The sequence below is a fragment of the Lithobates pipiens genome, unplaced genomic scaffold, assembly GCF_037356315.1.
Source record: "Lithobates pipiens isolate NorthernLeopardFrog02 unplaced genomic scaffold, aLitPip1_a1.2 Scaffold_1, whole genome shotgun sequence".
Classification (NCBI taxonomy): domain Eukaryota; kingdom Metazoa; phylum Chordata; class Amphibia; order Anura; family Ranidae; genus Lithobates; species Lithobates pipiens.
In genome coordinates this window covers 20802141-20826626 of record NW_027507685.1, presented here as the reverse complement: position 1 = coordinate 20826626, position 24486 = coordinate 20802141, and the positions used below count along the sequence as shown (strand labels likewise).

Here is a 24486-nt window from a genome sequence, read left to right as displayed (position 1 = left end):
TATGGTTTTGGTAAATCTGAAGGAAAAAAATCTTCAGAAAATTGTATAGTGTGTATCCAGCTTTAGGAATGGCCCCCAGCCTGCACTCCTCTGCAAACCACGCCTCCTGAAAAAATGCATTCAAAACGCATGTGTGTTTTTTAGCCTGACTAGGACTCCCAAACACCCATGAAACATGGAAAAGTGACAAAAAAAAAATGCAACCACGGTGGATAGATTTTTTACACCATTTCTATTTTTTTCAATAAGGGAGCTGCGATTTTGACATATGGGCATAATTTCTTTAACAAGGCTGTTTTGCTATAAAAGTTCACTATAGTATATGAGCCCAAACAAATGAAGCCCTGGTGTGCCTAAGATCAAGATGTATTTTGTTTTCTTTTTTCCCAGATCTGTAAGGGTCCTTTCACATGGGGCGGAACAGTGCTGATCCGCCCCGTGGATATCCACTTGCTCAGCGGGGATCGCCGAAGCAGGAAGATGATAGGTCTGTCTCTGCACACTGCGCAGGGACGGACCTGTCACAGCGCAACTCTCCCCTATGGGAGATCGGATGATGGCGGACCGCAGTGTCCATCGTCACCCGATCCGATGACAGATGGTAAAATAGCTTTTTTCCTCCGTCACAATTTTTCGGATCGGACCGGCTCGGATGTCAGCGGACATATCACCGCTGACATCCGACGCTCCATAGACCTCTATGGAGCATCCGTTCAGGTCTGCCTGAAAAACTGACAGGCGGACCTGATCGGATCGTCCGTGTGAAAGGGGCCTAAAGCTGGCGTAAGTCTTACTTATTTTTATTTTTTCATGCCTATTTTGCTGCAATGTTTTACCATTCAGAGATGCACCTTAGTGAAGCAAAAAAGCAACCTTACTTGAATTTTCCACATGCATGGTACACATTAAATGTCTAAAGCCCCGTACACACGACCGGACATTTCAACATCCAAAGTCTGACGGAATGATTTGTGGGCTGCAACGGACTTTTGATTCGCAAAAGTCTGACAGACTTTAGAAATGGAACATGCTTCAAATTTTTCCGCCAGAACTCTGCCGGACCCAGTTCCTACCGAGAAATTCGCTCGTGTGTATGCCATTCCGACGGACTAAAACCGACGCTAGTGCAGCTATTGGCTACTGGCTATGAACTTCCTTATTTGAGTCGAGTCGTACCTCATCACGTTCGAATCCGTCGGAGTTTGGTGTGATTGTGTGTGGCCAAGTCCGCTCATTCGGAAAGTCCGTCAGAACTCTGTCAGAACTCTCTCAGAACTCCGTTGAAAGTCTGTCTGACTTAATCCCTCGAAAAGTCTGGTCGTGTGTACGTGGCATAAGTTTTATTTTTTTGTATGGATCATAACAGGCAAACGTTCGCACACATTAACCCACATATGCAGACACGTGATTCTATTGCAGCCTCCCACTTCATCCTGATTATTTATTTTAATAAATCGGCCTCTTTGTGCACAAATGGCCTTAACAGTCAATGACCGTATAGAAATGGATGTATCCTTTAACTGGCCTCATCAGCTGCATCTTGTAAGCAGATCTGTAGGTTGATATGGGAGCTGCATTGCTTTCTCTATGTATGGCCAGTGTAAGGTCTGTTAAAGATATCTGTGCACACATTTGTCCAGTATCAGCGGCTATGTTACATACAGCTTTTCCAACCTGTTTGCTGCCTAAAGTAGCCACATTTAAATGGAGCATGTGCTTAATATGTATGCGTGTGGGATAAGGACCATTGATTGTAAGCTCCTTGAGAGCAGGGACTGATGTGAATGTATGTAAAGTACTGCTTGCATTTCTGATGCTCCTAAAAATCTCTCTAATAAATATGTGATCGTTCTGGTTAAGGAAAAAATCTTGTTTTGAACAAAGACACTTTTTTACAAAAAAAAAAAAAAAAAAAAAAGCCACAAGCAAGTGGTTATGTTGTGTTTTGTCACAGGACTATGTATCATCGCATCCTGTAATATTAAGCAGAATTCAGTCATGTGATATTCCGACATTTCAGATATCTCTTAGCACAGTTTAATTCTTGTCGCTTGGGCAGATCTACTGTACATGCTATGTACAAAGTTAGGCCTTATTTTTACAGAGCAATCCATGTAACAAGTAAAACCCAGTTAATGAGCTGAAAATGCTAGATAGAATAACACTGTGGTTGTGCTAAAGCTATCAAATCCACCTTTAGGTGGCCACAGATGGATAAAAATTGGACCAGTTCAGCAGGAACCAGATGGCTTTCGATTCATGTGTGGCCATCTGTTCCTCAGAAGTGAATCAGAATTTAATCTTTAGGTTGAATTCTGTCCAGTGGTAATGCTGGGAAAACGTTTGTCGATTTTAGAGGCTGCAGCTGCTGATCAATGTAACCTGACAGATGGCCATACACTATTGGATTTTTTTTCATTCAGCCCGCAAGACAAATTCCTCCATCCATACAATACAGTGCAGATGGCAGAATCTTTAGCGAGGCTACTGTGTCCAGACAGTTGGCACCAGCGGCTTTTAAAATACCCAAACAGTGGCTGCATCTGATTGGATTTTTCGATCAAAGGATGTTGGGCAGGAAGGGGCCTTCAGTTCATCAGTAACCAGCCAAATTGCAAACAGTTTATGGCCAGCTTTAGTACTGACACTGTTTATGAGAGACATCTTTGTACATGGATTCTGGTAGGCATTGTTGAATGTCTACAGTAAAGTGAGGCAGCATTTGCTTTATTGCTTATATATTTCAATGTGTTTCCCATCTATCCCAGGAGCCTAGGTATTTGAGAAGCTGTCCCTGGATTTCCATATAGACCATGAGATTACTACTTTAAAAGGATAACGGTGTGCTAGGGCATTATACCGATGCCCTCCCGCCCCCGAAAAAAAGAGAGATAAGTCACAACTGGACCCATTCTAGAAGTGGAGCACATTAAAGTTTAAAGTGGTTGTAAACCCTCCGCCACAACTTTGTCCCATGCAAATCAGCATAAAAAACCATAATGAACACCGCTTGTAGATATCTTCGTACATGCTTAGTATTGTTGTAATACTTGTTGTTCTGTAGAATGAAGTTACTGAGCATGCCCAGATCTCCCCTGATTTAAGGCACACTCTCTGTGTCTTATCTATCTGTTATCAGGACTTCCTATGGCATAGCTCTGAACTCTGCTAATCACTCAGAGCTTCCTCCTACACACCATGTGACCTCACATAGTCTAAATATTGGCCATTACTGCAGTCTTATCAGCTGAAGCTGATAAGTCTGACAAAGGGAAACAGAGCACAAGTAAATACTATGAAATAAAACAAGTCAGCTATGTACAGGGAAGCAGAGTTGCCATAGAAACTTTGGATTGAGAAGGAGGCTTGGTTAACAATACAGGAAGTGCTCAATGTAAGGGCGGAAATACACTCCACTGTGGACTCAGAAAACAATACTTAAAGTGGGGTACCCCCTAAAAAAAAAAAATTAAAAGTCAGCAGCTACAAATACTGCAGCTGCTGGCTTTTAATAATCGGACACTTACCTGCCCCAGGGTCCAGCGATGCGGGGGAACGAAGCCCCCCCCTCGCTCCCCGCTCCGCTCGCGGCGCCGTCATGCATACTGTGGGCACCCGGCTGTGGCTTCACAGCCGGGCACCCACTGCGCATGCGCGAGCGGCGCAGGGCGCCGTGATACGCCGTACAGTCACCTGGGACACATGACAGGTCCCAGGTGAATGTGCGGCGTGAGGAGAAGTGATGTCACCAGCCCGGGCAATGAGGAAGGCAGATTACGAGGGACCCCCCTAGCAACCGGTATTTAGAGGTGAGTAAAAAAATTTTTTTTTTTTTTTGCCAATTATTTTTTTTAAATTTTTTTTACTAATTTTAAGCAGTTTTTATTTTTTGGTGGCAACACCACTTTAAGATAGCGCTGCCTAACCCCTGGAAACAAGTTTTTTAAAGTTTGTTTAAACAGTAAGTAATATGCAATTTGGGCTGGATTACAGTGGCTATAGTCTGATAATGACTTATTATAATGGACTAAATGAAAAGAAGCATCAGAGTGGGAGAGTTTACTTCATCTTTAAACTGCTCTGCAACTTTGTCCAATGGAGTGCAGACCCCATGTAAGCTCCATGTGGGATGATGAAGGAAGGTTCTCAATGCCCCCTCCTCATCATGTGACAGTTTTTGAATCTAGCGAGCAGTGCATCTTGGGAGAAAATATGATTCCCCCCCCCCATGGCACAGGAACATGGTACATGTGGGTAAGTGTGTGTGTACCGGGGTGAACTTTCACGAAATTTATACAAATTATTATGACTTTTAAAGCTGTGGAATAAAAAGTATGTCCCGACCAAGTTATTTAAAATTGGCATTGAAAAATGCTGAACTGAAAGTGTCCTCTGATTACATGATATCGGCCATTCATCCCCTTCTCAGTTTACTAGAAAGAAGTGGCTGTTATTGCTGCCTTTGTCATTGGGGAGATTTCCCATCACTTCCGTTTTCTTCAGACGCCCATCAAATAGACAGGAAGTGTGGGGAAATCCCCCAAAAAGTGAGGCGGATACCAGGAAAAGGTGGGCTTTATATGAAGAAGATCTTATTTACAGATACCTGACGACATACCAACTTCCCTAGTTGTATGCTTGTTCCAGGTAAGTGACTTGGAAAGTATTGATGCCATGGATCGCCATACTAGACTGGCTATTTTGCTGTTTTTATATTAGACTTAAAATTTATTTTTCTATGAATTTTTAATATGTGACTGCTACAAATATCACCTGTTTACCTCTGTACTGATTTGTGTTTTCACCATAGGCTATCCGTGCTGTTTATGGATGATTTAGGACAAATTTCACCAAGTAAAGCCATTCTAGCTGGAAGCGTGGCAGGAATGCTGGCAGCTATAGTCATCTATCCTACTGATGTCATCAAGACCCGACTTATTGTACAGAACAGCTTGGAACCCACATACAGAGGGATCATTCATGCACTATACACTGTGTACTACCAGGAAGGATTCCGACCATTATATCGAGGGGTTTCACTTTCAATTCTTGGTATGTTATTTTTATCAATATTACATTGCAATTTATTCCATTTAAAGTGTAAAGAAAATTATAACTACTTTGTGTTTTTTTTATTTTGCTATCTGAATAACATTGGGGAGATTTCCCCTCACTTCCATGATCAAAACAGGAAGTGAGAGGAAATCCCTCCAAATTTAAAAAATCTGTGGTTGTTCCCAGGGTCATCAGAACCAGTGTCTCTCAATTGGAGGATTTGGTGACAACCCAGAATTTGGGAATTTTCTTTAACGTTCACCCTTGGTAATAATGAACACAGAACAAATCTCTCTAGCCGGAGCACACACAGCAATCACAACCCGACAAGTGTTTTAATCCCCACCTCAACCCTATTAAAAATAAATAAAAAAAAGATTTAGCCTTTAGTTACACTTTTTAATGTCTACAAGTGTACAAGTGCACACGTTAACCACTTGACTTCTGGAAGCTTTTACCCCCTTTCTGACCAGGGCATTTTTTGCAATTTGACGCTGCCCTACTTTAACTGGTAATTGTGCAGTCATGCAACACTGTACCCAAACTAAATTTGTGTTTCCCCCCATCCCCCCCCACAAATAGAGCTTTCTTTTGGTGGTATTAGACCACCACTGGGATTTTTTATTTTTTTTTGCTATACAAACAGACCGCAAATTTTGAAAAAAACAAAAAAAACAGTATTTTCTACTTTGTTATAAAAAATATCCAATAAACTCAAATTTTTTCATACATTTAGGCCAAAATGTATTCGGCTACATGTCTTTGGTAAAAAAAAATCCCAATAAGCATATATTGATTGGTTTGCGCAAAAGTTAAGTGAGGGGGGAAAAAAGTATCTGATCCTCCTCCTGATTTTGTATGTTTGCCAACTGACAAAGAAATGATCAGTCTATAATTTTAATGGTAGGTTTATTTTAACAATAAGAGACAGTGTCAACAAAAATATCCATAAGAACGCATTCCAAAAAAGTTATAGATTGATTTGCATTTTAACCATCTCAATACAGGGCACTTGCACCCTCTTCTTGCCCAAGCTATATTTCAGCACTGTCACACTTTGACAATTGTGCAGTCATACTACACTGTAACCATGTGAAATTTTTTTTTTTTTATATAATTTTCTTCACACAAATAGAGCTTTCTTTTGGTGGTATTTAATTTTTTCCTTAAAAAAAAAAATTGAAAAAAAAATGTTTTTGTCAGTAAATTTTGTAAATAAGAAAATTTTTCTCCTTCACTGATGAGGCAGCTCTTATGGGCACTGATTAGGTGGCACTTAGGAGGAGGCACGAATATGCTGCACTGATAGGGGGCACTGGTGGGCATTGATGGGCAGCACTGACTGGCATCACTGATGGCTTCTCATTGCTGGCATTTGTGGGCACAGATTGGTGGCAATTGTAGGCACTGATGATCAGTGCCCTGATTACATCCCTAGATGTCCTCTGTGAGGAGATGCCATTGATCAGCTCTCCTCTCCTCACACTCAGTCGGTGTGAGGCGAGCAGGGCCGATTACAGCATCTCCGTGTTTACATGTGACCGGTTGTGATTAGACACAACCGATCACATGGTTAAAGGGCCGCGGCTCTTTACACAGATCAGGGCTGCATAGTGTCCTAGCAACACAACATGGCAGCGATTGTCGCGCTATGGGGCCCTCGGGGGCATGCGAGAGCGGTCGTTCTGGGAGGCTGTCCTATGACGTCCATCTATAACGAGAGCCACACAAACGAGGCAAGGCAGCAAGTGGTTAATGAGTGAAATAGACATTTTATCCCCCTATCAATCGACAAGATTAATGTCTCCCAAGTGTCTTCGTACAGATAACAAGCTGAGATTAGGAGCACTCCCTTTAAGGGAGTGCTCCTAATCTCAGCTTGTTACCTGTAAAAAGACCACAGGAGCAATCAATCAGATTTTCAATCTCTCCACCATGGCCAAGACCAAGGAGCTTGAAAAAGCTTGAAAAAGGAGCGCGCATTCCTCCCACCACCAGGGTGCGCCAGCCCAGAAACATGCTGCGATCAAGCCTGTGAGGTCATCCCCTTTAGCACTGTGATCCAGGAAGTTCTGCACCATCATACTATCTTCCTGCTGGCCTGGAGAGCCCACAGAGCAGCTGAGACAGCATACCTTCTACTGACCAGTATGATGGATGCCCCACAGAGCGTTTACCCACAGATGTACCCTTCTTTGTTTACCTAGATTTAAGTTACTATGTGTTTTATTAATACACACTTTTACAGTCTAACTGAGAGAAGACTGCATCTGTTTTTTTCTCAAAACCTTAATGACTTGCAGAGGATCTGCAAAGAGGAGTGGGACAAAATCTCTCCTGAGATGTGTGCAAACTTGGTGGCCAACTATAAGAAAAGTCTGACCTCTATGATTGCCAACAAGGTTTTTGCCACTGAGTACTAAGCCGTGTGTTGCTAAGGGGTCAAGTACTTATATCACTTATTAAAATACAATAAGTAATTATTAGTACAACACCCCCCCCCCCCCCCCCCCTCCCAATTACCCCTTTTTGGAAAATGTTTATTGAGAGGCATGTTGAGCCCATTAAATTAATAATTTTTTTTCTTTGTCACAAGTGTTTAAAAAATGACACACAATTTTTTACACAAAAGTTGTCGCTTAAATGATATATTGCTCACGCATGCCACAGATTACACCCCCAAATACATTCTGCTGCTTCTCCTGAGTATAGGGATACCACATGTGTGGGACTTTTTGGGAGCTTAGCCGTGCTCGGGTCCCGAAAACCAATCACCGCCTTCAGGATTTAAAAGGGCATGAATTGCTTATTTCAATTCCTCACTACCTATCACAGTTTCAGAGGCCCTGAAATGCCAAGATGGCACAAACACCCATTTTTTTTTTTTTGTCACACAGTATTTGCGCAGCAATTTTTCCAGGCGTAATTTTTTGGGAAAAAAATACACCTTTTTTTTTTTAAATGCACAAAAACACATTATATTGCCAATTGTTTGGTAAGATCGAAAAGATGATTTTACGTCGAGTACATGGATACCCAACACAACATGCTTTAAAATTATGCACGCCTATTCAGCGGCGACAAACTACGTATATTTTTAAAAGCTTTGACAGGTTACCACTTTAGATTTACAGAGGAGGTCTACTGCTAAAATTATTGGCCTCAATATGACGTTTGCAGTGATACCTCATATGCATAGTGCAGTGGCTGTTTACATCACCACCAATGGACACACCTGGAGAAGAGGTCCTAGAATTTTTTCTTTTGTAAAACATTCCAGTGTTTATATAAAAAAAAAATTAAAAGCATACTGCTGAGTAGAATAGGTGGTGAAAAAGGCATGTTTAAAAGCTTCATTAGGTTCTCTCTGCCTGGAGACCAACAGGTCACCTCTGTCAATCTCAATGGCACGTATAAGTGCCTGATCGAATTCAGGAGGGGGTAGTCTTTTTCCAAAAACCTATTGCTGAGGGTAGAGGCTTCTCTCAAAAAATCATCATGATTAGAGCAACTTTGTTTCAACCGCAGGAATTGACTGACGGGAAAGGATCTCAGCTAGGTCAGATGATGGCAGCTACTAGTGCTGATAAATCCATTCCGATCAGACTCCTTAAAGTAGGTGGAGGTAACAATCGCCCCCTCCACCACCCTGATCTTAAATCTAGGAAATGGATCTCGCTTGCACTAGATTCATGTTGGAGCTTGATGCCCCTATCATTGGCATGAATTCATCTAGTGAGCACTGATCTCCATCCCATAGGAGGATGATGTCATCAATGTATCTTTTCCAGAGAACCAACTCTGGTCTTGGCCTACCATAGATGACATACTCCTCCCATTTGGCCATAAAAAGGTTGGCCATGCTGGCCACACCTCTATCCTATAAAGAGTAGGAGACCCCAAACCAAAAATAATTATGGCCCATGGGAAAATGGACCAATGATGAAATAAACTCATGTTGGACGTCTGTCAACACATCCAAACCTAAATAATGCCTGACTGCTTCTCGACCATGTAAATGCGAGATTATAGTGTTAAGAGATGACACATCTGCGTTTGCAAAAATGTAACTGGCCTTCCAGGGGGGTGTACCGGATCCTTGTGCACCTTCGGGAGATAATATATAACCCCCCTTACAGGAAACCCCACGGTGAGATTTAAGAAGGAACTTGTGACTCTTGTGGAGGAGGGTTTCTAAAAAGGAGAAGTTGTTTTTGGTTCTGGTAGCCCCTCGGGTGCCAGTTATATACTATTTCCCGAAGGTGCACAAGGATCCTGTACACCCCCCTGGAAGGCCGATCATTAGTGGTATTGATTCAGTTACTTCCAGGGTGGGGAAGTACATTTTCTACAAGCATTGGTGGTAAAAAAAAACTTTTGTTCCTGCGAGATTCCATGCAAGTCATTAATCTTCTCAAAGATATTGAGTGGAAGGATGGTTACATTTTTGCAACTGCAGATGTGTCATCTCTGTACACTATAATCTCGCATTTACATGGTCGAGAGGCGGCCAGGCATTATATGTTTGGATGTGTTGATGGATGTCCAACGTGAGTTTATCGTTGCTCAATTTTGCCATGGGCCATAATTTTTGGTTTGGGGACTTGATAGAGGTGTGGCCATGGGCGCTAAATTTGCGCCCAACTTGGCCAACCTTTTTATGGCCAAATGGGAGGACATCATCTATTGTAGGCCCAGACCAGAGTTGGTTCTCTGTAAAAGGTACATACAGTGGTGTGAAAAAGTGTTTGCCCCCTTCCTCATTTCCTGTTCCTTTGCATGTTTGTCACACTTAAGTGTTTCGGAACATCAAACCAATTTAAACAATAGTCAAGGACAACACAAGTAAACACAAAATGCAATTTGTAAATGAAGGTGTTTATTATTAAAGGTGAAAAAAAATCCAAACCATCATGGCCCTGTGTGAAAAAGTGATTGCCCCCCTTGTTAAAACATACTATAACTGTGGTTGTCCACACCTGAGTTCAATTTCTCTAGCCACACCCAGGCCTGATTATTGCCACACCTGTTCACAATCAAGGCATCACTTAAATAGGAGCTGCTTGACACAGTAAGGTCCACCAGAAGATCCTTAAAAGCTACACATCATGCCGAGACCCAAAGAAATTCAGGAACAATTGAGAAAGAAAGTAATTGAGATCTATCAGTCTGGAAAGGGTTATAAAGCCATTTCCAAAGCTTTGGGAATCCAGCGAACCACAGTGAGAGCCATTATCCACAAATGGCGAAGACATGGAACAGTGGTGAACCTTCCCAGGAGTGGCCGGCCGCCCAAAATTACCCCAAGAGCGCAGCGACGACTCATCCAAGAGGTCACAAAAGACCCCACAACAACGTCCAAGGAACTGCAGGCCTCACTTGCCTCAGTTAAGGTCAGCGTTCATGCCTCCACCATCAGGAAAAGACTGGGCAAAAATGGCCTGCATGGCAGAGTTCCAAGGAGAAAACCACTGCTGAGCAAAAAGAACATCAAAGCTCGTCTCAATTTCTCCACAACACATCTTGATGATCCCCAAGACTTTTGGGACAACATTCTGTGGACCGATGAGACAAAAGTGGAACTCTTTGGAAGGTGTGTGTCCAAGTATATCTGGCGTAGAAGGAACACTGCATTTCATAAAAAGAACATTATACCAACAGTAAAATATGGTGGTGGTAGTGTGATGGTCTGGGGCTGTTTTGCTGCTTCAGGACCTGGAAGACTTGCCGTGATAAAAGGAACTATGAATTCTGCTGTCTACCAAGAGATCCTGAAGGAGAATGTCCGACCATCTGTTCGTGTACTCAAGCTGAAACGAACTTGGGTTCTGCAGCAGGACAATGATCCTAAACACACCAGCAAGTCCACCACCGAATGGCTGAAGAAAAACAAAATGAAGACTTTGGAGTGGCCTAGCCAAAGTCCTGACCTGAATCCTATTGAGATGTTGTGGTATGACCTTAAAAAGGCCGTTCATGCTCGAAAACCCTCTAATGTAACTGAATTAGGACAATTCTGCAAAGATGAGTGGGCCAAAATTCCTCCAGGACGCTGTAAAAGCCTCATTGCACGTTATCGCAAACGCTTGGTTGCAGTTGTTGCTGCTAAGGGTGGCCCAACCAGTTATTAGGTTTAGGGGGCAATCACTTTTTCACACAGGGCCATGATGGTTTGAATTTTTTTTCACCTTTAATAATAAACACCTTCATTTACAAATTGCATTTTGTGTTTACTTGTGTTGTCCTTGACTATTGTTTAAATTGGTTTGATGTTCCGAAACACTTAAGTGTGACAAACATGCAAAGGAACAGGAAATGAGGAAGGGGGCAAACACTTTTTCATACCACTGTAGATGACGTGCTCCCCCATATGGAATGGCGATCAGTGCTCACTGGATGAATTCATGACCTGTTTGAATGCCAATGATAGGAGCATCAAGCACCAACATGAATCTAGTGTAATTGAGATCCATTTCCTAGATTTTAAAGATCGGGGTGGTGGAGGGGCGATTGTTGCCCCACCTACTTTAACGAGTCTGCTCGGAATGGATTTATCAGCACTAGTGGCTGCCATAATCCAGCCTAGCTGAGATCCATTACCGTTAGTAAATTCCTGTGGTTGAAACAAAATTGCTGTAATCATGATGATTTTTTGAGAGAAGCCTCTACCCTCAGCAATAGCTTTTTGGAAAAAGACTACCATCCTCCTGAAATCGATCAGGCACTAAGTGCCATTGAGAGGGACAGAGGTGAGCTGTTGGTCTCCAGGCAGAGAGAACCTAATGAAGCTTTTAAACATACCTTTTTTCACCACCTATTCTACTCAGCGGTATGCTTTTATTTTATTTTTTTAAACACTGGCATGTTTTACGAAATTATTAAATTATAGGACCTCTTCTCCAGGAGCGTCGATTGGTGATTTGCAGAGGGACCTCCGCTTTGAGACTCCAAATGGCACCTAATGTTATCTTTTTTATTTATTATTATTATACAGGATTTATATAGCGCCAACAGTTTACGCAGTGCTTTACAACATTAGGGCAGACATTACAATACATTTCTTTAATTGTAGGATTATAATTATTAATGTGCAGGGGAGACTTTTCAATCCAATTAGACTCAGCAACGCCATCATATTAAACCTTCTATTACATGCTCTACCAAGCGTGTAGTCTACCTTATACGGTGCCCTTGTGGGCTGGAATATATTAGCCGTACTGTCCATATGCTCCAGGTTAGACTAAAGGAGCACATCACCAATATCAAGAATGGCTACCCCAAGCACAGCCCCTCCAAATATTACGACATCCATCACAATTGGAACCCTAAGGGTACCGTATTTTTGGGTATCAGCAAATATATGGGTAATTGGAGTGGGAGTAATAGGACCAGGGGGTTGTCCAAGCTTGAAACTAAGTCGATTTATAAGGCTAGGACTTATTATCCCTTTGGCCTAAACATTGAGTGGGATGTGAATGGATTCTTTAGCAATTCTTAGTTTTTCATTATGGTTTAGCCAGCCCTCTTATGCTACCTCGTACACTGTGTACATTGGATTTTAGATGTATGTAACAGTTACTTTTTATTTGTATATTTTTATATTTGTAATATTTCTAGTATTCTTACTGATGATATTTGTATACTCCACTAGATGGCGCCATCTTCTGGCATACTGCATTTTCAAAATATATATTTGAACATAGTACATGATCAATCACGTGTAAGTTGGCTGACTTTCACATACATATATGATTGTGGCTAGTGTTTCAACAATGATAATTTCCTTTGCCTGCTATTTACGGTTTGATTATGCTGGATTAGCGGTGTTTTGCCCATTGGTCAGCATCCTTGGTTTGCTTTCAAAGTCGATGCTGATGCCTAAACATTTTTTATCTTAATGCAAGGAATGCATTAAAGTGGTTGTATAGTCCTTTTTGGGACTTTTACCTTCAGGAAAGCCTATAATAAGGCTTACATGTAGGTAAAAAATATATCCCGCATGCGCGGGAGTGACCATATCGCGGCTCCGGCCACTTACAGCGTCAGAGCCGCGAAACCCAGAAGAAACTCTGAGGGAGCTGACATGGATCGGACCAGGATGTCGGGGCCTCGTTCTAAGGTAGGTATTTCATAATGAGCTAGTATGCGGTGCATACTAGCTCATTATGCCTTTTCCTTTGCAGGTGGGGAAAAAAACACATCAGCGGGTTTACAACCGCTTTAAGGTAAGAGAAATGTTTAGTCTTTAGAACCACTTTAAGGTCATGTTAACCACAGTTTTACTGCGGTAGAATGGCACGGGTGGGCAAAACGTTATTTTGCGACGCTTTGCGTTGTGGCCACTAGGGGCGCGCGTGCCAATGCGCGTTGCCGGCGGGCGCGATGACTGCCGGGCTACCGAGATAACTTGTGACACAGCGAGAACTGGAATCTGTATTCTGAATGTTCCAGCAGCTCATAGCCCTGTTTAATTCTGGCCATTGTCACTGGCTGCAGCAGCTCGATGTCCAGCGCTGATGGGCCTGCTAATGTGCAATCTATCTACTCTCTGCAGTCCCTCTGCACGCTCCCATACATGCTGGTGAATGCCCTGGCTCAAATGATATCCCCAATAAGCCTTTGGCTACAATGACAGTCACCCCAGACAGATTTCTCTCCCAAGCATGCCTGGCCTTGCATTTTTATCTGCACAATCCTCTGTAGTTGGAGCCACTATCATTGTGAAAATGTACCTAGACTACTTATTGATGGGAAAAATAATACCCTTTTTTTTTTTTCCAGGAGCAGTTCCATTTTCTGCTGGTTTATTCTTCATGGATGCAAGTCTGGACAGGGTCTGGCAGGTGTCTGGGGCCCGTTTAACACCTTTACAGAACTTTGTAAATGGCTGCTTGGCTGCCGCTGTAGCCCAGACATTGTCTTTTCCCTTTGAAACTGTCAAGAAGAAAATGCAGGTACAGCTTTTGAACATGTGTTGTGTTTTTTTTTGTTTCGTTTTGTTTTTTTGACTGTTGCCTTTCTTGGTAAAATAAAGTTTTAGATAAATCTTCATACTGTATGCTAAGTGTTGAACAGCCTGCTCATTAGCCACATATATGTATAAGGCCTCATGCACACTGAACGTTTTTTAACGTTTTTAGCTGTTTAGCTGTTTTTGGCTGTAGACGTTTTTTTTTTTTCTACTGTCATTAAACTCTCCATGTTATCCTATGTGTCCATGCACACATAGGCTGTTATCAGCAGTTTTGGGCAGTGGGTTCTGAGAGACGTTTTTCAGCTGTAAAAACTCGCTAACGCTGATAAATATCGATAAACGCTCAAAAACATCGCTCACCGGCGTTTTTTTAAGTTTTTGATCTATTTGAAAAAAAAAATCTTAAAAAAAATAAAATAAAAAAAAACGTTAACGTGAAAAAACCTTATTGCAAAAACATTGAAAAAGTTGAAAAACTCACTTCAAAGCTACTGACGTTTTTTATAACGTTATTTTAACGTCCAGGGTGCATGAGGCCTTACTGTTGTTGGTTTGCTATAGCAGGAATTGAAAAGTATTAAAAGATCTGTGCTCTCCAAAGTTGCTTATGGCCATGGAAGGCATTTTAACCTTCTGACTAATCATAAAACTGCTTATTGGTTACACAGATTATTTACATATAAATTAAGACAATTCCATGTAGCTTCAGGCTTGGAAAAAATTATATATAATGTTGGAAAAGCTGGAAGCCCAACTCCGGCTATGTTTTATTTAGTCTTGTATAGAGTGGGGAACAATTACCGTATATACTCGAGTATAGGCCGACCCGAATATAAGCCGAGGCCCCCAATTTACCCCCAAAAAACTGGGAAACTTATTGACTCGTGTATAAGCCGAGGGTGAGACATGCCTGTCCATCCCTGTGTGTGTGTCCGTCCATCCCTGTGTGTGTGTCCGTCCATCCCTGTGTGTGTGTGTCCGTCCATCCCTGTGTGTGTGTGTCCGTCCATCCCTGTGTGTGTGTGTCCGTCCATCCCTGTGTGTGTGTGTCCGTCCATCCCTGTGTGTGTGTGTCCGTCCATCCCTGTGTGTGTGTGTCCGTCCATCCCTGTGTGTGTGTCCGTCCATCCCTGTGTGTGTGTCCGTCCATCCCTGTGTGTGTGTCCGTCCATGCCTGTGTGTGTGTCCGTCCATGCCTGTGTGTGTGTCCGTCCATGCCTGTGTGTGTGTGTGTCCATCCATGCCTGTGTGTGTGTCCGTGCAGCTGTGTGTGTCCGTGCAGCTGTGTGTGTCCGTGCAGCTGTGTGTGTCCGTGCAGCTGTGTGTGTCCGTGCAGCCTTGTGTGTCCGTGCAGCCTTGTGTGTCCGTGCAGCCTTGTGTGTCCAGCCTACCTGTGTCCCGAGCCTCCGTCCCGTCCCGAGCTTCCGTCCCGTCCCGAGCCGAGCCTCCGTTCCGTCCCGTCCCGAGCCTCCGTCCTTCTGCCATGCCAGGATCGCCGCTCTTCGTCGGCGCCTCGACGGCCATTCCACTGTTCAAAAAGCCCCGCCTCCGTCTGTGATAGGCGGAATACTCAATTTCCCAGCAGTCTGTGTTCCGCCTATCACGGACATCCTCTCATCCTCGTCCGTAGTATGAGGATGAGCGGATGTCCGTGATAGGCGGACCACTGACTGCTGGGAAATTGAGTGTTCCGCCTATCACAGACGGAGGCGCGGCTTTTGAATTATAGAATGGCCGCCGTCTGTCTGCTCGACACGCTGATCGAGCAGGCAGACGGCGATGACTCGAGTATAAGCCGAGGGGGGCACTTTCAGCCTCAAAAAAGAGGCTGAAAATCTCGGCTTATACTCGAGTATATACGGTACACCTTCTTCTTACTGGGTAGGTTTGAATGCCTGGAAATGTTTTTTTGTTTTGGCTTTACTTTGTTTCCTGGTGAACCCCCACTTCTTGTCCTGATCTCAGGAACAGAAAGGGAGGGCATATCTCCACAACAAGGTAACTGAAAGGGGAAAAAAAATTAAACGCTGACAAATTTGTAACTCTTTCATACTCTTTCCAAAACAAAAAAACATGTTTGAAGCTAGATTTTAAAGTGGTTGTAAACCGTTACAAACCACTTTGACCTACAGGTAAGCCTAGATTAAGGCTTACCTGTAGGTCCAAGAAATCTCCTAAACCTATACGGTTTAGGAGATAATTACAAAAAGACAGGCATGCGCCGTAGACAGCGGCGCGCACTGAGCACGCCGCAGATCGCTGCGATATGCCGCTTGTGTCGGCTCCCGTGCGCATGCACGGGAGTGACGTCATCGTGGCTCCGGCGAATCACAGCATCGGAGCAGCGAGACCCGGAAGTCACTCCGGGATACATGGCAGCTGGGAAGATAAAGGAGGAGGACGGCTTCGGGGGCTTCATTCTCAGGTAAGTTATTCATAACAAGCTAGTATGCTATGCATACTAGCTCATTATGCCTTTGCCTTGCAGGTTGCATTTTTTTTTTTAAAGTGCCTTTACTTCCTCTTTAAATAAACAATGACTGGGCACCATCATGCAACATTAGCAATAGATGAGAACCAAGAGCCCACAAGGCCCTGATTGGGACTTCCGGACTTGTTGGTGGCCTGGAGATATCAACACTTGTCTTTGTCAGGGCTGTTTTAAGCCAACATTTATAGCCATCTTTATAGCACATGTAATAAAAAACTAGCGTAACGCTTTTCTGCATTTGTGTTTTAAAAGCCTGTCATTGCTGACACCCCTTTTGAAAATTCTATGGCCTGGCTGTCATCCTGACCACTGGGTTCAATTCTTTGAATCACTGGCCAGGAACAAGTATACCAATAAGGATATCTAACTTTTCTGTGCTGCATGCTTCAGTAGGTAAGTATCACAGCCAGATGACCAGCATTTTCAGAAGCAGGTCAGCAATGTCAGCCCCCATATTTATCTCCCTGTTTCTCAGGCAACATAACCTCGCCACTCTGACTCAGCGTCTTTAAAAAATGTAGGGCTTGTTCACACCACAATTTCATATTGTGGATGTGTTTTTGCATACACATATAGGTGCATTTTTTTATGTGTTTTTCACCCGCTTATATGCAGTCGTGTGTGTGTGTGTGTGTGTGTGTGTGTTTGTGTGTGTGTGTGTGTGTGTGTGTGTGTGTGTGTGTGTTTTTATGGGTTTGTTTTTTTGTTTTTTTACATTTCAAAAATCCTTATTTTGATTAGGACAATGTGCATTCTGGTTCAGCCCCACACGTTTTTGATGAATTTTGGGCAAAAAAAAGCAGCACGATGTACTTTTGTTGAAAGCTCTGGAACCCAATGAAGATGAGTGGTTTTGCCACATTCCAGATGTGTTCCATACAGGAAGAGTGCAACATGTTCTACTTTTTGATGACTGCACTGGTGTGAACTAGGCCCATTAGAATCCATGTTAAACACGGCACATGCATTTTTAATGCAGAATAAAAATGCGCTAGAATGCATCTGGTGAACCATCCCTAAAAACACGCTAGAAGGCATTTGGTGTGACCAACCCTTACAATAGCATAAAGTTGTTGGGGAGCTTGGCTTGTAAGCTCCACATGAACAGGGACTGATGTAGATGAGAGAGATGTATGTACAGTATCTCACAAAAGTGAGTACACCCCTCAGATTTTTGTAAATATTTTATATATTTTCATGTGACAACACTGAAGAAATGACACTTTGCTACAATGTAAAGTAGTGAGTGTACAGCTTGTATAACAGTGTAAATTTGCTGTCCCCTTAAAATAACTCAACACTCAGCCGTTATTGTCCACTGGCAACAAAAGTGAGTACACCCCTAAGTGAAAATGTCCAAATTGGGCCCAATTAGCCATTTTCCCTCCCCGATGTCGTGACTTGTTAGTGTTACAAGGTCTCCGGTGTGAATGGGGAGCAGGTGTGTTATCATTCTCACGCTCTCATACTGGCCACTGGAAGTTCAACATGGCACATAACGAACTCTGAGGATCTGAAAAAAGAATTTTTGCTCTACATAAAGATGGCCTAGGCTATAAGAAGATTGCCAATACCCTGAAACTGATCTGCAGCATGGTGGCCAAGACAATACATCGGTTCAACAAGACAGGTTCCGCTCAGAACAGGCCTCACCATGGTCGACCAAAGAAGTTGCGTGAACCTGCTCAGCGTCATATCCAGAGGTTGTCTTTGGGAAATAGAGGTATGAGCGCTGCCAGCATTGCCGCAGAGGTTGAAGAGACGGGGGGGGGGGGGGCAGCCTGTGAGAGCTCAGACCATACACTGCTTACTGCATCAAATTGGTCTGCATGGCTGTCATCCCAGAAGGAAGCCTCTTTTAAAGATAATGCACAAGAAAGCCTGCAAACAGTTTGCTGAAGACAAGCAGACTAAGGACATGGATTACTGGAACCATGTCCTGTGATCTGATGAGACCAAGGCCGCATACACACGGGCGGACTGTATGGCCTACTTAGTCCGCCGAAACACATTTCAGCGGACAGTCCGCTCGTGTGTGGGCTTCAGCGGACTTTTTCAGCGTGCAGTCTGGCGTACTAAGTATTTCGGAATTTCCGTAATTCTGTCCGTCCTACTTTGGTTTCAGCGGACAATCCGCTCGTGAGTAGGCTAGTTCGACGGACTAAGAATGGCGCATGCTCAGAAAGGATTTACACGGCGGAAGGGTGCATTGCTGTGTATTGGACTTCCTATTTCCCGTCGTACGTGCTGTACACGTCATCGCGCAAGCTTTCGACGGACTGTTTGTGCATCCGTGTGTGGTCAAGTCCGTTCATTCGAAAGTATGACGGACTGTCCGTCGGATTGTATGACGGACTAAGTAGGCCATAAAGTCCGCCCGTGTGTACGCGGCCCAAGATAAACTTATTTGGTTCAGATGGTGTCAAGTGTTTCTGGTGCTGCCAGCACTGGAGAGCTACAGTTCATTGAGGGAACCATGAATGCCAACATGTACTGTGACATACTGAAGCAGAGCATGATCTCCTCCCTTAGAAGACTGGGCCGCAAGGCAGTATTCCAACATACAGTTTTCATGTGACAACACTGAAGAAATTACACTTTGCTACAATGTAAAGTAGTGAGTGTACAGCTTGTAAATTTGTTGACCCTCAAAATAACTCAACACACAACCATTAATGTCTAAAGCGCTTGCAACAAAAGTGAGTACACCCTTAAATGAAAATGTCCAAATTTGGCCCAAAGAATCAGTATTTTGTGTGGACACCCTTTATTTTCCAGCACTGCCTTAACCCTCTTGGAGTCCTCTTCCACTTCTCCATGATGACATCACAGAGCTGGTGGATGTTAGAGACCTTGCGCTCCTCCACCTTCCATTTGAGGATGCCCCACAGATGCTCAGTAGGGTTTAGGTCTGGAGACATGCTTGGACAGTCCATCGCCTTTACCTTCAGCTTCTTTAGCAAGGCAGTGGTCATCTTGGAGGTGTGTTTGGGGTCGTTATCATTGTTGGAATACTGTTGTTGGAATACTGCCCTGCAGCTCAGTCTCTGAAGGGAGGGGATCATGCTCTGCTTCAGTATGTGGCAGTACATGTTGGCATTCATGGTTCCCTCAATGATCTGTAGCTCCCCAGTGCCGGCAGCACTCATGCAGCCCCAGACCATGACACTCCCACCACCATGCTTGACTTTAGGCAAGACACACTTGTCTTTTACTCCTCATCTGGTTTCTGTCACACGTTTGACACCATCTGAACCAAATAAGTTTATCTTGGTCTCATCAGACCACAGAACATGGTTAGAGTGATCCATGTCCTTAGCCTGCTTGTCTTCAGCAAACTGTTTGCGTGCTTTCTTGTGCATCATCTTTAGACGAGGTATCCTTCTGGGATGATAGCCATACAGATCAATTTGATGCAGTGTGCAGTGTATGGTCTGAGCTCTGACAGGCTGACAACCCCACCCCTTCAACCTCTGGAGCAATTCTGGCAGCACTCATATGTCTATTTCCCAAAGGCAACCTCTGGATAGGATGCTGAGCACGTGCACTCAACTTCTTTGGTTGACTATGGCGAGGCCTGTTCTGAGTTGAACCTGTCCTGTTAAACCACTGTGTGGTCTTGGCCACCATGCTGAAGCTCAGTTTCAGGGTCTTGGTGCTCTTTTTATAGCCTAGGCCATCTTTATGTGGAGCAAAAATTTGTTTTTTGTTTTTGTTTTTTTCAGATCTTCAGAGTTCTTTGCCATGAGGTACCATGTTGAATTTCCAGTGACCAGTATTCTCATAACACCAAATTTAACACACCTGCTCCCCATTCACACCTGAGACCTTGTAACACTAACGAGTCGCATGACACTGGGGGGGGTGGCTAATTGGGCCCAATTTGGACATTTTCACTTAGGGGTGTACTCGCTTTTGTTGCCAGCAGTTTAGATATGGCTGTGTGTTGAGTGAGTTATTTTGTGGGGACAGCAAATTTACACTGTTATACAAGCTGTACATTCACTGCATTCTAGCAAAGTGTCATTTCTTAAGTGTTGTCACAGATAAAAGCTATAATATTTACAAAAATGTCAGGGGTGTATTCACGTGTGCATGCGTGTGCAGGACAGCAGATGTCGCTGCACTGAAACTTATAGACCTTGGCTCAATAATTGGACTATAAACTTTAGGCTGCCTGGAAGTGACTTGAGGACTTGCCTTATCATGTGCTTGGAATTTGATGACCACTAGGTGGGGCTCCAGGGACAGAAAATCGTATGTCATTTCCAATGTCCTTGACAGCTGCTAAAGCTACCTTATACTTTGTGCATTGTATGTTTCTCTATAACCCCTTGACTTTTTTCATTATATTTTTTGTCTTTAAGCTGTTGTGTATAAAATCATTACCTTGGCAAGCTCTTATAATTTATTCAAAAATAATTTCAAGTAGTAGATCCATTTTACTGCCCTGTTACTTCCTGTGTTGTTCTTAGTTGCACATGTCCCACGGGAAGGCCTGAAGTTCCCATATTTTGAAAATCTGCTAAAAAAAGGAAAGCGGGTTCAATTCTCTTTAGAATCTGTATTTAACTAGCTACCTGAGAAGGAAATGTGTCCCTTTTTATAGATGCAGATCTCCCTGTAAAACAATATACTTGTTTCAATTGTGATTTTAGAAAAGGGGTGCTCCGCGCTGATCTCTAGATCTGTACCCTACATCCAGTGCATTTTCCCACACAGATTTCAATCTTTGCTGCCCATTTTTAGATATTGAAAATGCACATATAGTTGTAGGCGTACAAGTGAACCCACAAGTACACAGATGGCCTTATACTGAAGTCTGCACATTCACATGTTTGCTTTCTGTGATGGCCATGTTCATTCTGAAGGCAGAGCTGAAAATATTGACTCCTAGCTGGTCACTGGTGCCATTTGACAGCGATAACCTGACAAATAGTATTGTAAAAACTGCTTTTTTTTTTTTTTTTTTTTTACATGAATCACCATCGGCTTCTTAAAGAGGAAGTAAACCCTAATGGGTTTACTTCCTCTTTGATTCCCTGCAAAGGTAAAGCATAATGGACTACTGTGCATCGCATAGTAGTCCATTATGTGCCACTTACCTTACACAGGAGCCAGCGAAGTCACCGCTGTCCCCTGTAGTTCCGAGCGTCCATCTTCTTGGTGGTCTCCGTGGAGCCGACACTCGCGGCATATCGCCGCGATCTGCGGCTTACCCAGTGCGCCTGCGCGCATGCGCCGTAGACAGCGGTGGCTGTCTTCAGGTAAATATCTCCTAAACCGTATAGGTTTAGGAGATAGTTCTTGGACCTACGGGTAAGCCTTAATCTAGGCTTACCTGTAGGCCAAAGTGGTTTGTAAGGGTTTACAACTACTTTAACCACTTCCCGACCAGCACACGACGATGTACGTCGACAGAATGGCACGGGCAGGCATATTGGCGTACATGTACGTCCAATATTCGTTGCCGCCGTGCCATCGGGAGCGCGCCGGCGGCGGCGCGCTCCCGCGCTGGTCGGGACCCCCGTGAGTCCGGTCGCGGGACCCGCGGACTCGATCGCCGCGGGCATCCCCGCGATCGTCTCACGGAGCGGCCGAATGGAGGAAATGCTGTATAAACAACATTTTTCCATTCTGCCTAGCAACTAGTGACGCTGATCTCTGCTCCATGTGATTGGAGCAGAGATCAGTGTACACTAAATGAAAGCCCAACCCCCCCACAGTTAGTAACACACCCCTAGGAACACTTAACCCCTACACTGCCACCCACTGGTTAACCCTTTCACTGCCAGTGTCATTTACACAGGAATCACTGCATTTATATAGCAGTGATTACTGTATAAATGACAATGGTCCCAAAAATGTGTCAAAAATGTCCGATGGGTCCCCCACAATGTCGCAGTCACAATAAAAATCGCAGATCGCCGCCATTACTAGTAAAAAAAAAATAATAAAAAATTATTAATAAAAATGCTATAAAACTATCCCTATTTTGTAAAAGCTATAACTTTTGCGCAAACCAATCAATAATCGCTTATTGCGATTTTTTTTACCAAAAATATGTAGAAGAATACGTATCGGCCTAAACTGAGGGAAAAATTTTTTTTTTTATATATTTTTGGGGGATATTTATTATTACAAAAAGTAAAAAATAATGCGTTTTTTTCAAAATTATCGCTCTATTTTTGTTTATAGCGCAAAAAATAAAAACCGCAGGGGTGATCAAATACCACCAAAAGAAAGCTCTATTTGTGGGAAAAAAAGGATGTTAATTTTGTTTGGAAGCCACGTCGCACGACCGCGCAATTGTCAGTTAAAGCGACGCAGTGCCGAATCGCAAAAAGTGGTCTGGTCTTTGACCAGCAAATTGGTCCGGTCTGAAAGTGGTTAAGCTGGATACACACTGTCAGTTTTTTTTTTTTTTCTTTTTTTTTTTAGCCAGCGGGCAGAACAAAAAAGAAAAAAAAGCCAGATTCCTGCATCCACATCGCATTCCCTGTGCCAAAGCATTATACGGTGGGGACTCTCCGCTGTCAAAATACTTTGATATGCGCTGATCGAATTAAAATATTTTAACATTCTGAGAGAGAAGCCGATTGTTGGATTGACTTCTCTCTAGCGGGACTGGTCGTAGATGGATCAAAATGCGTCTGGTCCTCGCAGAACTGATCAAATTTCAATCTATCTGTGACCAGCTTTGATGAAAGCTGAACTCTCAGTTGGCTCACAGTTTGATGCAGCATCAGTGCTCTCCGCCCCACCTGTAGTCCCTGCTGTTTGTTTTAATGGAGTTGGGTACACCCTCCATTCATATACCAATCCAATACCTGGTGCCAGTGACATATCAGCACAATTGGGTATTGTAATGTGAGGAGCAGAGGGTAACGCCTATTCTTATGCATATAGCTACTTTGGGAAAGCATATTTGCATATGTATAATTGCAGAAGAGTGATTATTCACATTCAAATGGACTTCTCCTGTAATGCTGAAGACCTTTAACTGCTTAATCGGGCAGCTTTTCAAGTTCTGAAGAAGCTGCTTGGATGAACTTTTAAATGTCTTCAAAATTTTAAATCCTTTCACAGACCTATGTACAGTATTTCAGAGGGCTGTGGGCAGTGCTGTACTGATTTAGCAACTGACCGTTTGTTGGCTACCGTCTACTGATGTTCGTTGTTCACTCTTTTAAATTATCTGTAGATTCACTTTTTTTTTAATTGAAAAACAAACTTTATTGAAAAAAAAAAATAATAATAAAAAAGGGGGAAGGAAACAGAGAAGATAACATACATAGTAAGCATACATAAAGGTACATCAAGTAATGAGGGCCAACCTGGCCAAGGCAGTGTTGCATACATGAGTTCTCTGGGTTAGCTGCGCTGCATAGGGTTTAGACACCCGTCATGGGTAGAGTCATTATAAGACCAATCCGTGTCAACCAGGGAAGGGGCAGCAGGCATAAAAAGAAAGGAAAAAAAGGGGGGGAGAGGGAAGGGGGACACAATACAAGTAGGCCCAGGAGGTGGAGGAAGCACAGAAAGGGAAAAAACAGAGGGGGGGAGGGGGGCAAGGGATCAATATAACAGCATATCAAGTACATGTTTCCCCATCCCCCAACCATCTGCCCCATATCTGCTCGTATTTAAGTGGACATCCTCTATGCGTATATATCAATTTCTTATACGGGAGGGTATCGTTAACCTCTTTCTTCCAGCATTGGACCGTGGGGGGGAGGGCCTGCATCCAGCCCCGAGCAATCACTTTTCTCGCCAGGAACAGAGTTTCATGTAAAAAGGTACGAAGGGACTTGTCAGCATCTAACTGTGGTCACATAAGCAGCAGCCCGGATTATACGTGGGTCTGAACCGTGCTACCTTCTGGGGGGTCAGGTATGTCCTATGTACAATGTACAGCTGTGTGAGGCGGTCCGAAAGCCTGGGGGATACTCTCTTCACATCCCCC

The 24486-nt window shown here is 43.4% G+C and overlaps 1 protein-coding gene across 1 annotated transcript in view; it reads left to right on the top strand.

The window, feature by feature from the left end:
• SLC25A43 (solute carrier family 25 member 43) overlaps positions 1-24486 on the top strand; it is a 66606-nt gene that overhangs the window by 7282 nt on the left and 34838 nt on the right. Inside the window, exons 3-4 of the mRNA XM_077484119.1 lie at positions 4811-5052; positions 13837-14009. Coding sequence (XP_077340245.1) covers positions 4811-5052; positions 13837-14009 — 415 coding nt within the window. The remainder of the gene's footprint in view (positions 1-4810; positions 5053-13836; positions 14010-24486) is intronic.